Source organism: Protopterus annectens, chromosome 14.part0, assembly GCF_019279795.1.
Source record: "Protopterus annectens isolate FY-2018-M chromosome 14.part0, PAN1.0, whole genome shotgun sequence".
Lineage (NCBI taxonomy): Eukaryota > Metazoa > Chordata > Ceratodontiformes > Protopteridae > Protopterus > Protopterus annectens.
The window spans coordinates 809,394,879-809,410,457 of record NC_056748.1 but is presented as its reverse complement, the minus strand read 5'-3'; the positions used below and the strand labels follow the sequence as shown (position 1 = coordinate 809,410,457).

The window sequence follows — 15,579 nt, the reverse complement described above, 5'->3', positions numbered from 1 at the left end:
TAGTTTGATCCTTCTATTGTATAGCTTGTTTATGGCAGGAGTCCACCAGACTGGTTTGCTTTTCTTGGAGGAGTGAGTTTTGGTTTTGCTTGGGATGGCACGATCCATGCATTCTTGTAACTGCCTGTAGAATGCATTAGTAAAGGATTTTGCAGCTTGGACAATGTTATTCTTCAGCATGGGGGCTTTGAAACTTTCCACCTCGGTCTTAAGTAACATGAAGTTTGCTTTTGAAAAGTTTTTCATGGTGGCTTTCTTGTCCGGGGGAGGGGGTGGAATATGAATATCCAAAGTGATTTGTTTATGGTCAGATCTAACCAGCGAGGGGTTGACCTCTGGTGTGGAACACCGTTGCCCATGTTGGTGATGACCAGGTCCAATATGTTGTCACCTCTGGTGGGAGTGGTGACCAGTTGAACCAGGGTGTTTGAGTTTATAAACTGTAGGAAAAGTTGAGCAAGGGAGTTAGTACTTGAGTAGTTCTCCCAATTAATGTTTGGGTAATTGAAATCACCCAATATTAGGGTGTTTGGTAGGACCTTTATGTTTCCCAGTGTTTCCAGAAATGTGGAATGGGGGTCCTGGGACATGGTGGGTGATCTGTAGCAAGCTACAATTTGAATTGCAGTTTTGCCCATTGTTAGTTGCACATGGATGATCTCTGATGCATTGTGCTGTGCCACTAACCTGGAGGTGTGGATAGCCTTGATGAATATGGATACGCCCCCGCCTTTTGTATTTCGGTTTGGGTTCTGTGTTCAAAATGTATGGTATGAGTTGTAACCTGGTAGTGCTGGTGTGCTCTCTGGAGCCTTAAACCAGATTTCTGTTACTGCACATATATCGATTTTCTCCATACTGAGGAGTGATTCGAGTGCATGCATTTTGAGGTTTAGACTTCTGGCATTGAGTAGCATTACCCTCAGTTTTTTGTTACTTGTGCTATTTACGGTGGTGGGTTTGTCTTTTGCGCCTTGCCTAAAAAAGGCACTATGGGGGTGGCAAGAGCCTTGGCAAGTATTCGAAAGCCTAAGGGTGACAGGTGCAAGCCATCTCTAGTGAAGCAGCGTGGCTTGTCAAGCATGTCATCCCAGGTGGACAGACACTGGATCCCCTTTGAATGACACCAGAAACTTAGCCAATTGTTGAAATCGAGATTTTTTTCTTTATACCGTGGTATCATTCTTGGTGAGGGCAGGATGCTGCTCATGGTCAGGGTCATACCAGCTTGGGCTACATGATCGGAGAGCTTCCATGTCTCTTTTCATGTAGTCCAGGGAGGTATGGCTCAGGTCATTCACACCAACATGGACAATGACAGAGTCATATTTGTACTTGTTCTGGAGTGACCTGAGTGCTTGTGTTATATGGCGGATCCTGGCACCCGATAGGCAGCTAACAGTAACCTTCTCCTTATTCAGCCTAGTGAGTGGGACGTCAGTGTGCCTGACTATAGAGTCACCTATTACTAGTATGTTGAGTATGTTATCTTGCCTTAAGGGCTATGACTGCATGGCACACTGGTTTTGTAAAGTATGTGTTTCATGGTTTGTGTTGTGGGGTGGAGGTTGCTTGGATGTCTGCTTTGGAGGTCTCTGTTGGTTTTGCAGATTTTTATTTAGAGCCTCCTAGTATGTTTTTGTGTATTTATGTGTGTTTTTTGCCAGTGCTGGTTTAATGGGTCTATGTAAGACTGGTGGTGTGATGCAAGTATTTCCCTTCTCCTCTTGACTGTCTGATCCAGTCTTGGGTTGAGAGAGCTTAGCCTCTAGTTTGGCTGTACAGCTGCATCTCTCGCATGTATTAGTGTTTGGTGGTAGGAGGAGGGGGTTGTCTGTGTACATGAGGCAGTTGTAACATTGCCTCAAAATTCCCAGATTCACCAGTTGGACTGGAAAGTACACCTGAAACTGCCATTTGGACATGCCTGGATAGGTACAGTGAACTGTTTCACTGGATGGCTTGTAAGGTCGAATAGAGAGCCTTGTCCTTCTGTACAGTACAGGAGGGTCTAGTGCTAGGGTTTATAAGTGCTTGCTATAAGTTTTGAGCAAGTGCTGGGCTGAGCAATGAAAGGCTTGAATGCTTAAGTTGAAAGTTTGTCTAGTTCCAAGGGAAAAATTGAAGAGGAGACTTTGTGGAGCCGGGAATAATTTTACCCTAGCTAACCGGTGCTGCCCGGCCTGCAAAACCAGGCAAATATTGTATTTATATCAGGGAAATGAAAGAGATAGAAATTAGCCCAAAATGGCCAATAAACTACTAATTTCTGGGCTGAAACCAATCCTCCAGGGACAGATAGGCTGCTCAAAGCTCCCCTCTCTCACAGGTGAACAGAGAAACTTCCTTCTATCCAAGTAAGGTATGGGCAAACACATAGATATATAACACAGCCCTGAATTCAGCACTAACCTGAAAACTGGATTCTACTAGTTTAGAAAGGTGGGAAACAAGTATATATATATATATATATATATATATTTTTTTTTTCCAGAAAATAAAGCAGATACACTCAAAAAAACAGTTTAAAAGCACAGAAAAAGCATAATTATTGTTATATATCACAGATCAGAGTTGTAGTTAATGCCCCCAGTAGTAAAGTAGGAAGAAACACAAATGCAGTAAAAGCAGATTAATAAAGTGCAATTATATATATATATATATATATATATATATATATATATATATATATATATATATATAAACAATAGAAAACAAACAAACTGATAAGTTACCCAATTAACCAGAAAAAACTCAAAACTGAGCCCTGTTCCAGCAGTCTTCAGTCAGACAAGTTCTAACTGCACACCCCTGCTCACTAGGATGCAGGGGAACCTTCTCCAACAAAAGATGGCCTGGATCAGTGCCTCAAGTTATACAAACAAAGCTAGATTCAGCAAGCCTGAATCTGGTCTATGCTACAGCAACAAGGTGCACCAATTTCAGAAAGAAACAGTTCAAATAAGCAGTCACAATAAGCCTGTGACCAGAAATTCCCAGCTCAGAAGGGCAGAATCTAGCCTCTCCTCCCACAAGAGTGCAAACCACAAACCTACTTAATGTAGAATAACTGGCCTGAAGCCCAAGTGCATAAGCCAGAACTAATACACTTTTAGAATAGCAGACACTGGGGCCTTCAATCAGCAATTCCCAGCTTAGAAGGATGTAAGCTACCTGTCCTGCCACAACAGTGTAGACCACAAACCTTCTTAATGTAAAACAGCCTGTATGAAGCCCAAGTGCTTAAACCAAAAGACGTAGAATAACAGTCACAATTCAATCAGGCTACAAACAAGCAGTAATAAATACAGCATGTAACACCATTACCTTCAGATATGTCATTACATTAGTAGAGCCAGACTTTAGTAAAACTACAACAGAAGAGTTTTTTCACAAAACTGTTGTTGTAGCATAAGATTCATTACCTCAAGATATCCAAAAATTTGTTAACTTAAGAAAATTCAAAAATAAGTTGTTACAGCATCTTGTAAAGCACCCTGTTACAAAACCTTGTTACACCACCTTTCTACATTACCTTGTTACAGCACCCTATTACACCTTTTTACATTATCTTGTTACAGCACCCTGTTACACCACCTTATTACATTACCTTGTTACAGCACCCTGTTACACCACCTGTTTACATTACCTAGTTACAGTACCCTGTTACACCACCTTATTACATTACCTTGTTACAGCACCCTGTAACAGCACCCTGGTATGGCACCTTGTTACAGGACTCTGTTACAAAGCCCTTTTGCAGCACTCTGGTACAGAATCTTGTTACACCACCTTATTACATTATCTTGTTACAGCACCCAGGTACACCACATTATTACATTACCTTGTTACAGTACCCTGTTACACCAAATTATTACATTATCATGTTATACCACCTTATTACATTACCTTATTACATTACCTTGTTACAGCACCCTGTTACACCACCTTATTACATTAACTTGTTACAGCACCCTGTTATACCACCTTATTACATTACCGTGTTACAGCACCCTGTTACACCACCTTATTACATTACCGTGTTACAGCACCCTGTTACACCACCTTATTACATTACCTTGTTAGAGCACCCTGTTACACCACCTTATTACATTACCTTGTTACAGCACCCTGTTACATTACCTTATTACATTACCTTGTTACAGCACCCTGTTACAACACCTTATTACATTACCCTGTTATACCACCTTATTACATTACCTTGTTACAGCACCCTGTTACACCACCTTATTACATTACCTTGTTACAGCACCCTGTTACACCACCTTATTACATTACCTTGTTACAGCACCCTTTTACAACCATCTTATTACATTATCTTGTTACAGCACCCTGATACACCACCTTATTACATTACTTTGTTACAGCATCCTGTTACACCAGCTTATTACATTATCTTGTTATAGCACCATGTTACACCACCTTATTACATTACCTTGTTACAGCACCTTGTTACACCACCATATTACATTACCTTGTCACAGCACCGTTACAACACCTTATTACATTACTTTGTTACAGCACCCTGTTACACCACCTTATTACATTACCTTGTTACAGCACCCTGTTACACCACCTTATTACATTACCTTGTTACAGCACCCTGTTACACCACCTTATTACATTACCTTGTTACAGCACCCTGTTACAACACCTTATTACATTACCCTGTTACAGCACCCTGCTACACCACCTTATTACATTAACTTGTTACAGTACCTTGTTACACCACCTTATTACATTACCTTGTTACAGCACCCTGTTACACCACCTTATTACATTACCTTGTTACAACATCCTGTTACAGCACCTTATTACATTACCTTGTTACAGCACCCTGTTACACCACCTTATTACATTTCCTTGTTACAACATCTTGTTACAGCACCTTATTACATTACCTTGTTACAGCACCCTGTTACATCACCTTATTATATTACTGTGTTACAGCACCCTGTTACAACACTTTATTACATTGCCTTGTTAGAGCACCATGTTATACTACCTTATTACATTACCGTGTTACAGCACCTTGTTACACCACCTTATTACATTACCTTGTTACACCACCTTATTACATTACCTTGTTACAGCACCCTGTTACACCACCTTTTTACATTTCCTTGTTACAGCACCCTGTTACACCACCTTTTTACATTACCTTGTTACAGCACCCTGTTACACCACCTTTTTACATTACCTTGTTACAGCACCCTGTATCAGTACCTTGTTAGGGGACTATATTCCAAAGCCCTTTTGCAGCACTCTGTTACTGCACCCTGTTACAACATCCTGTTACAGCATCTTGTTACACCACCTTATTACATTACCTTGTTACAGCCCCCTGTAACAGCACTTTATTACATTACCTTGTTATAGCACCCTGTAACAGCACCTTCTTACAGGACTCTATTACAAAGCCCTTTTGCAGCATCCTGTTACAGCATCTAGTTAAACCACCTTATTACATTACCTTGTTACAGCATCCTGCTACACCACCTTTTTACATTACCTTGTTACAGCACCCTGTTGCACCACCTTATTGCATTACCTTGTTACAGCACCCTGTTACACCACCTTATTACATTACCTTGTTACAGCACCCTGTGACAGCACCTTATTACATTACCCTGTTACAGCACCCTGTTACACCACCTTATTACATTACCTTGTTACAGCACCCTGTTACAACACCTTTTTACATTATCGTATTACAGCACCCTGTTACACCACCTTATTACATTACCTTGTTACAGCACCCTGTTATACCACCTTATTGCATTACCTTGTTACAGCACCCTGTAACAGCACCTTATTACATTAACTTTTGCAGCACTCTGTTACAGCAACCTGTTACAACATCCTGTTAAAGCATCTTGTTACAACACCTTATTACATTACCTTGTTACAGCACCCTGTTACAACACCTTTTTACATTATCGTATTACAGCACCCTGTTACACCATCTTATTACATGTCCTTGTTACAGCACCCTGTTACACCACCTTATTACGTTACCTTGTTACAGCACCCTGTTACACCACCTTATTACATTACCTTGTTACAGCACCCTGTAACAGCACCTTATTACATTACCTTGTTACAGCACCGTTATACCACCTTATTACATTACCTTGTTACAGCACCCTGTATCAGCACCTTGTTACAGGACTCTATTACAAAGCCCTTTTGCAGCACTCTGTTACAGCACCCTGTTACAACATCCTGTTACAGCATCTTGTTACAACACCTTATTACATTACCTTGTTACAGCACCCTGTTACTACACCTTTTTACATTATCTTGTTAAAGCACCCTGTTACACCACTTTATTACATTACCCTGTTATAGCATCCTGTTACACCACCTTATTACATTACCTTGTTACAGCACCCTGTAACAGCACCTTGTTACAGCACCCTATTACAAAGCCCTTTTGCAGCACCCTGTTACCACATCCTGTTACAGCATCTTGTTACACCACCTTATTGCATTACCTTGTTACAGCACCTTGTTACAGCACCCTATTACAAAGCCCTTTTACAGCATCCTGTTGCAACATCTTTTTACATTACCTTGTTACAGCACCCTATTACAAAGCCCTTTTACAGCATCCTGTTACAGTGCCTTGTTACAGCACCCTGTTACAACAACTTGTTATAGCATCCTAGCAAAAGAGTATTACGTTATCCTGTTTTGACTCTGTCTAAGCAACTGACATATGGTTTATGAGTGGTTTATTGATATTCATAAAGTGTAATGATTTTACTTAAATGTTCTATGGTTATTTAGTGTTAGGACTTTAATGAGATTGGAGTTCATGCATTAGTAACAGCCCATTGTTTTTATCATTTAACCAATCAGGTTTGTACATTTACAAGGACTGTTTGCTAAAGTCAGTTCAATAATCATGGCGTAACCAGAGGTATATTTCCTTCCTGATGTCACTAATGGCTTGCTTCCTCCCAGCCATTAATTTCTAAATAGCGCTTACACAAGTCTGAAAAGAATTTTCAGTAAGAGCTGTCAAACAATACTAAGTTAATATATTGGACATAATATTAGTAAATGCTTTTTAATCTCTTTCTGTCTATTTCTGTAGCTGGCCAGCCTTCTTTAATTTGTTGTATTATATTCTTGTCTATAGTGATCCTTGTTGTAATTCAGGTTGTCATTATGACATATCACCGTTTCAAAAGGGAACTCAATCCTTTCTGATCTAGGATAGTAGTGGGACAGGATAGATCAGGGTCTCCTATTTGTAGTTTCTTAAGGTTTCTTTTTCTTAGGATAATTATTTCTCCTTTTCACCTGTTCACATTGATCACCTTTGTATTTAGGAGCACAGTGTAGCAGTTCACTTGTGAATTTAGGCGCAGCTATTTGCCAGCATACTGCCCTCCCATGTTTAGTGTTCACCTACATATCATTTGTCAGCCAACTGAGTCACTAATGTTCTGATTCACCTGTATACAGAATGAACTGATTAGGGTAATATATTAGTGAATTACATCATACCTAGGCTCGCATTTATTGATTTCTTATTGTTTAGTCCTATTGCAAACTGAACATTTACCCACCACAATTCTAGGTTTCCTGGTTGAGAGCACTATAATTATTCTCATTTATTTGCACCAGTTATAAGGTAAACAATGCCAAATGTTTGTTTCCTCTTCTCTGTGTCTTGTTATAATAAAAGGGCTCTGTATAAACCTCCTCATAGATCTGTTCATATATGTAATTTTGTATCTGAAAAAAATCTAATAAAAGTGTTGTACCATATAGATTATGTTGGGACTATATTGCATTTGTGTCAGTGTATCTATTTCAGATTTGTTCTGTTCTGGCATTTTGCATGGTATCTGCTTTGAGAATATTTACTGCAGGCTGAGCCAGAAAATGTGGATCAGTGCTCTACTCCAGTTAACACATTTAAATAAATAATAGACAGAAAGATAGACTGATAGATAGATAGACAGATTCCTGCAGTATATGAACTTAAATTGAATTACAGGCCTTTATAGAGCATTATAAATAGAGTGCCTTAGTAATTACAAATACTGCTTGAGGCACATATAAAAACAAATAAGATACATTTGAAGGGCTACTGTCTGTTTTTGTATGATGTTGTACATAATAACACCTGAGTTGTAATTATACAAACCAATTAATATTTATCCCAAATCCTATTTGAAAAGTAATGTCCCTACCATAAACTAAGGGAAACTGGCAGTGTTGGTATTCCACTTGATGCCTACAAATCTTGCAAGTTAGCCATCTTAATAGTTATTCCAAACAACTGTTCAATGCAATTGAAGATTCATTATCCAAGTCAATTAACAATACCAATTCTGAAAGAATTTCTGCATACCATGTCAATATCAATTGGTTCATCCTTCTTGTGCCCCTGACCTACTGCAACTACATAGTTTAACATAGTTAATATTTCTCCCAGTGTGCATCTCCCAAAAAATCGAATAGAAAAAATATACTAGATTGGTTACTGGTCTCTCAGCCACCTAATTTCAGCTCATTAGGGATCATGATAAAGTCTGTTAGTGATCAGCACCCTGTGTTTGCCATCTGTAACCAAGGAAAAATTCTCAACAATCATAAATACATTAAAACAATGAATATGAAGAATATAGACCAATATCTCCAAATTAGCTTATCTTTGACATTACCTGATGATGCTTCAACAGGAAGTTAATCCATATTCAAGTCTATAAACCACTTTATCCAAATAATTATATGACTACTAGACAGCATAACCCTAGTAAAGGCTTGCAGAATTCAAACTGCCTCCCAGATGTGGATGTCAGACTCCTTGAAGGCACTCATGGTTGAATAAGATAAAGTCTGTGCAAACATGTAAACAGCCAAATGCTGGCTTTTCCAGTGCATTGCAGAATTCCCAGAAAAAAAGTACAAAAAGTATACTAGTGGGTCCACATGAAGGGGTACTTGACTGTGATGTTCTAAAAAGAAAATCATGTATAGTTTTCTGGAGGATTTTAAATAATCTCTTGTAGCCAAGAGATAACTCTTCCCCTCACTTTCTACTAATATTATAAAGAAACTGCAGTAATGCCATGAAATAATTTTAAGAAGACAGTACCAAATGTCTTGGGTATATCACCCCCTGCTTGCCACACTTCTTAAATGAAGCCTGAACTCTAGGTGCATTTGAAGGAAGTTAGTATGTTTTTGGTAAAGAAAAAACACCAGAACAAAGAAAGGTCAGGATTAGCAAAGTTAAGAGGGTCTGCCACTTAAATATTTAAAACCGGCTATTTCACTTTCCCTTACAATTAACAGAAGCATTAGATGTTTTAAAGATCACGCCCTCCTACTCAATGAGAGAAGTATATCAACCATTTGAAAAAAATTCTGTCAGATTGCCATTTTGAAAACAGTACCCAAAATTCTGTAGAAGCTAGTACATCAGCAACTTTCTATCCATTTACAGAACCATAACACTCTATGTGTCACCTGCAAATAATTTTTAAGGGTAGAAAGTGCAAATAGTTCACTTATTCCTGCCTTTGCTGTCTCAGAAAGTCTAATATTATTCTCCCACATTTTGCAAGTGGTTGCTGTTTTTTTGGCTTCCACAAAGGCTTCTCATTAAGTACTACAGTACTGATGGTTGTAGTATTTGTCAGCCCTTTATTTATATTTTTCAAATGCCTTTGACACAGTTAGTTATACAGATTTCATAAACAGACTATCTAGTCTTGGTCTCAACAGCAACGCTGTCATGTGGCTCTTTAGTTACCTCACAGATAGGGGATTCATAGTTATGTGGGGTCAGGAACTCTCCACGGAATTCAGAAGTAACAAAGGAGTTCCACAGGTTTCAGTATTCCCCCTATGAGTTATCCTTCATGCAAATTTTCTTCCAGAGCCACATGGAAAACTTTCCAAGGTCAGGTATGCTGATGATACTGCTCTGTTTTGATCAGCAAGCAATCATAAAGTAACTGGAAAACTGTTAGAGGTAAGCATTATTACCCTGCATGAGAAATGGTTCACTAACTACATTTTTTTGGCAGTAGTTGTACAAACTCCAAATCTTTACTATACACGGTGATAGCATTCCCAATATCAACAAAACAGGAGGTTGTCTTGATGTAACAGTCTTCTAAATCCACATTATTACAATAGTAAAAATGTAAATAACTGCTTGGTAGCTTCTATAATGAAGTTACTGTCTTATACAGACATCTCACACTAAGATCATGGGCGTGCTAACATACCCTAGATTATTTTATGCATGCATAATTTATAGTGGGTTAGTGTTGTGTTCCTTATTTATTTAGAACAAATTTACAGCTAATCTGCAAAGTTCATACTTGGCTTGATACCCAGGATTTACCACTGTAACCTCCTACTTTTCCTCACATGACCAAACTCTAGATACAAACTCGTTTAATATTATAGTTCCTTTTCATTAAAGTTTCTTTCTTGCCCAGTGCTTCATAGAGTGATGTCATCCCCACCCCCTTTTGAATCTTAAATCAATGAATAACCTTCACAACAAACCAATGAGAACCTGAAACTCGTATGGAAATACCCTGCTAGGGAATTTTGTGGGTCACTCACAGAACTATCTGCCTTCACTTGTAAAAAAATGCCTGCAACATTTACACATTCAGAATATCCATAGTCATTATGCCGATCTTATAAGCTGCATCTGCAAATCACTTTTAAGGTTAGAAAGTGCATACAGTTCACTTATCAGCATTTTCTCTCAGTTTATAAACCCAAAAGGAATATTGGCAAACTACTTTACAAGCACTCTGCCTCACTAAATTCGAACAAACTCCCACTCCATATTGGATCCAACCTTTCCTTTCCCTGTTTTAAAAAGGATCCCACCTACTAAACTTGAAATTATGCCGTTGCATTGACCACACGTAGTCTTAGTCTCTCCCACTGTATAACCTGTTGCGTCTCCCAACTTTCTTTCTTTGTTAGTAACTTCTACTTAAACTAACCTCCTAAACCCTCAGCTCTACTACTATAGCCCCCTCCCATTCTCCACACTATGTGTACACATTGTCCTTCTTTTGAACAACGATTATCTTGTTTTTATTCTCATATGTAGTAAATTTTAGTCCACTGTTATCAGTGCAACTCTTAATGTTCATAATTATTTTCTTTTATTTTTCTCTTTATAATTAATTTTGTATTTACAGTGCTGTTTTTAATAGTTTTTGTCCTGTATGTTTATCTTGGCTTATGTTTGCTGGGGCTCTTTCCCCTTGGTCTCCACTGAAAATGGGTTGCTTACTATCAATGCACTGATAATAGTTAATAACCTTTTCTTTTTCACAATTATTTTGTATTGTGATTGTTATTTAATATTTGTATATTGTCACTTTATTTTTACTTATGTTTGCTTGGGCTTTTCCCCTCAGGTCACCACTGAAAATAGGTTTGTTTGCGAACTCAGTTGGACTAACCCAGTTAACAAATGTGAAATAAATAAATAATAAATAAATATTCCTGCCTTTGCTGTCTCAGAAAGTCTAATATTATTCTTCCATATTTTGCAAGCTACAGTCTCTAGTCTAATATTGCAATAATATAATTGCCTGGTAGTTTAGCACTGATATTCAGAGTTAGGAGGTGTTAATAATTCCTGTGCTTCCTTCTTCAGTCTCCACTTGCACTCTGTTTCTGGCTTAACCAGACTAATGCTCCAGACTACCTAAAATAAGATACTCTGATACTTAGTGGGTCTTATCTAAGTAAAGAGTAAATAAAAATAAGACTACGAGGTAGAACATATGTATTTTGTCAGTTGAATGGGTCTGTACTTTTATGCATTAGGAAAGTCAATACTAAACAGTGTGAGGTTACTTCTCAGTTTATGATCACGGATATTCAGAGTACTGGCCAAACAGGCTTCAATCATAGAAGAAGGCCATAGAGAGGACAAAGGTCATTCTTTTGTACTTCTTCTTTTTCAATCTTTTCTTTTTTGACCCCCTTGCCCATCCCACCCCACCCACAATGAACATCCCATTATTAACCCAGTTGCCATGTTTTTATCCCTGATGCTGGTATCATAGGATGTCAGGAAAGAGAACCGAGAGATGGGAATGACAGCCATCATCCTGTAGGAAAACAGCAGTTTTCTTAATATGAGCAGCCCTTCCTCTGTCTGGCAGCAGGTCCAAAGGAGTGTATGGCCGTCTATACTTCCACACTAACAATGGTCAGCTAGCATGAACAGACACTTTGGCCAGACTTGCATCTCCATGTCCCTGTGCAGTATAGTACAACAGTGGGCTTTTGGCATAGTAACATGTATGTGGTAATTCTTCATGCAAATCTTTCTCCCCAGATATTCAAGCTGACAGCTAACCCCATTTGTTGCTTCCCTTCCCCTAGGCTGGATCTTCCAGCACCCTTGCTATTAACTGAGCTGGGACTGTCTGGGATTTAATCAGGGCTTCACCCCTCTATGAACAGAGCCATCTATATCATCTTATTTTATACCATAATAAGTCTCACAAGAAGGCCAGATTGTCTTCTAACATAAGCTATATGCCCTTTAGTTTGCAATACAATGTTTATAATAACGAAGCTATTTGTTTATATATTCAGATAGTTTGATTTTATTAAGAACAGTAAATTGAACTGAAATAAAGTTAAACAGCAGCTAAAAAAAAACAACTCAGAACTAAACATAAATTATAGTTGCTAAGAGATACAAGTGGGATCTTGTTTTAAGAACCTGTTTATTTGTTGCTTAAATGTAAAGTTTATGAAGTTATTTGGGGAGTTCAATATTTCATGCAACCTTAAAGTATTATATACCACCTGAATCAAAAATACACTCCTTGGTGTTACTTTCTTTACAGACCACACACCATTTTTCAAACCTTTCTTTATTATGGGGCACATAAGCACAGTAATCAGTTTGGTAGCAATATATGTAGCTAGCAGCAGTTACTAGTTTTATTATTTGAAGGTGTCACAATGTTGCTTATTGTAGCCTAGCTGGCTTCTAGAATGCCTACTTCTTTTCTCTGTCATGTCTAACACAGGAAGTCCACTGTGGGCATGACTATGAGCTTGATTGGGGAGGGACATCTCTCCAGTATTCTTATCTACGGCATTTTGCTAATTGTAAAGACAGGTAGGCATTCAGGGCTCTAGGTAAAGGGCTTTCTTTCAGCACATTTGTGTCATATTTCATGGCATTCTGCTTCCATTCTGATATCAGAATACATTTCCTCCATGCAAGTAAGATATGCCATATATGTTCACATGTATCTAAGACACCAAGCTAGCACCAGAGTATGTCTATTCATGTCACTGTCTAGCTATACAATCCTTCATTGTCAATTTGGTTATAATACAGTAGGAGACAATCGACTGATTGCTTCTCTGACACATTCACTATTTAATGGCCAGCCTCTGTTCACCCATCCCTAAAACTTACCCTGATTCCATTATGATAGGAACAGTCCTACATTTTCAATGTGAAATGTTCATCCTCTCATAGCTAGACTCAGCAGTCATAAATGCAGTCCCATACCTGAGCTGATTAATATAAACAGCACCAGAAAATCAGCTGATAGGATCCATTTCAATCAGATATAACAGAAAAAATGCTGTTGCTTAGTTTAACAATAGCTAGGCATAACAAATGTATATGTGAAAAAAATGAGGCAGTAAGTAAATTCCACATTTCTATTTAGGACGTAAAGTTCAGTGCAGGTACAATAAAAGAAAGTGTATATGTTGCTGTTTTGCATTATGTCCTTCACTTATAGATGTAACAGTAGAAAATGCATTAAACAAGATCTTTTCTACAGCTAAATCAAGTAACAAATTCCATCATATAAAATGGCATTGCAGAGTGTATGATAACACTAGGTCAAGGATGTGACATTGAAATGGTTATTAAAAAGGCTCATAGCTGTTTAACATCAGTGTCTCGAGAAGCAGACCTGCACATAAGCTTGTCTGTCTACCCCCCAGCTCCATATCACAATGGCTTTCATTACAGCTACACTTCCTCTGATGGTGGGGCTTATTCTGCTCTTTTTGGCTAGATTGCTCAAGAGACAGCCTAAGAAACTGAAGTTTCCAAAGTCTCTGCCTTCCTTTCCTCTAATTGGTAGCCTCCTGAGTCTGAGAGGTAAGCTCCAACCACACATTCTGTTCCAGAAGCTACAGAAGAAATACGGGAAGCTGTACTCTCTGATGATGGGGTCCCACTATGTGGTCATTGTTAATGACTACCAGCATGCCAAGGAAGTCTTGATGAAGAAAGGAAAAGTCTTTGCTGGACGACCCAGAACAGTAAGTGCTCAGTCTATGGCATAAAGATATTTTGGAGGGGATTCCCAACCTGTTCATAGTAATGGGAAGTGAAGCTTACTATCATGTTAAATTTTGTGGCCCAAAGTATTTTTTCAAGAGGCATGCATTTAACCTAAAAGGCAGCATTGTTTAATTCATGGAGTTTATAAATTATCAGAAGTATTAGTCAGATATGCATCAACAATGTACTCAGAAAACAGCTGTCATAAAATAAAACAGCTGTCATAAAATAATATGCCTTTAGTGGTTACTGATGCTTGTAATGCACTGAATTTATATTTGCATGTTCATGACCCAGATCACCTGCATATTATATCTGCAACTACCAAGTAAAAGCAAAAAATAAAAACATCTGTAGAGAAGCCGGAAATATATTCATTTATACAAAAGACCAAAACAGCAGAGTAGCTTAGCCTATATAATCAGTAAGAAAGGTATTACATCATGAAGGGAGCCAAAAAAATGTAATCAAGACCAAAACAGGTCACTGTTCATCTCATTGCCAGTGTAGCTGTAAAATATATTCACTTTATTAAAATGAAAATACAACCATAAACGCACAGTTAGTTAAATCATTCTGGCAACAAAAATAAATAATGCATCAAAGGATAAAAGAAACCCCAACAGAAATAAGAACATTTAATATGTAATTTATGAAGCAAAGAGCAGAAACAAAGTAATGTTCAGGTAGAAAGGGCAGTTACCCTATAACAAACTTAAGAAGAGATGATCACAAAGTATATTCTAGTTCATGCAATGTGGTCAGATAGTTATAATGATCATGATGGGGAGGGGGTCTAGGTGTGATGGGATCTCATGATAATAAAAATGTCAAGCTATAACTTGCAATAACGGTTAAAAAGTAGGCAGTTAGTTAAATTTGATATACATTACTCCTTTTTATGTCCTGTACTAACAGAGACTGTGTTGACATGTTTACTGTCAATTTTTTTACAATCGGTTATGATTCAATTCTGTTAATGCTAATCTTAGCCTACAGAGTGTCTTTGATTTCTCATCAATTAATCACTAGTGTGATATCACAGCTTATGAAGTTTTGGAAGTGTGTGTAAACATATCTGAGCAATATATAGTATTACTTACACATTATATTATATTATATTATATTATATTATATTATATTATATTACGTAAGTTTTACATATATTACTATATGTAAGTGTTCGAGGAAAACATGGATTATAAAATATA

The 15,579-nt window shown here is 37.9% G+C and overlaps 1 protein-coding gene across 1 annotated transcript in view; it reads left to right on the top strand.

The window, feature by feature from the left end:
* The first annotated feature begins 13,991 nt into the window (after positions 1-13,991).
* LOC122789257 (steroid 17-alpha-hydroxylase/17,20 lyase) overlaps positions 13,992-15,579 on the top strand; it is a 199,618-nt gene continuing 198,030 nt past the window's right edge. The window contains exon 1 of the mRNA XM_044056553.1: positions 13,992-14,346. Within this exon, the coding sequence (XP_043912488.1) occupies positions 14,035-14,346 (312 nt within the window). The 5' untranslated portion in view covers positions 13,992-14,034. The remainder of the gene's footprint in view (positions 14,347-15,579) is intronic.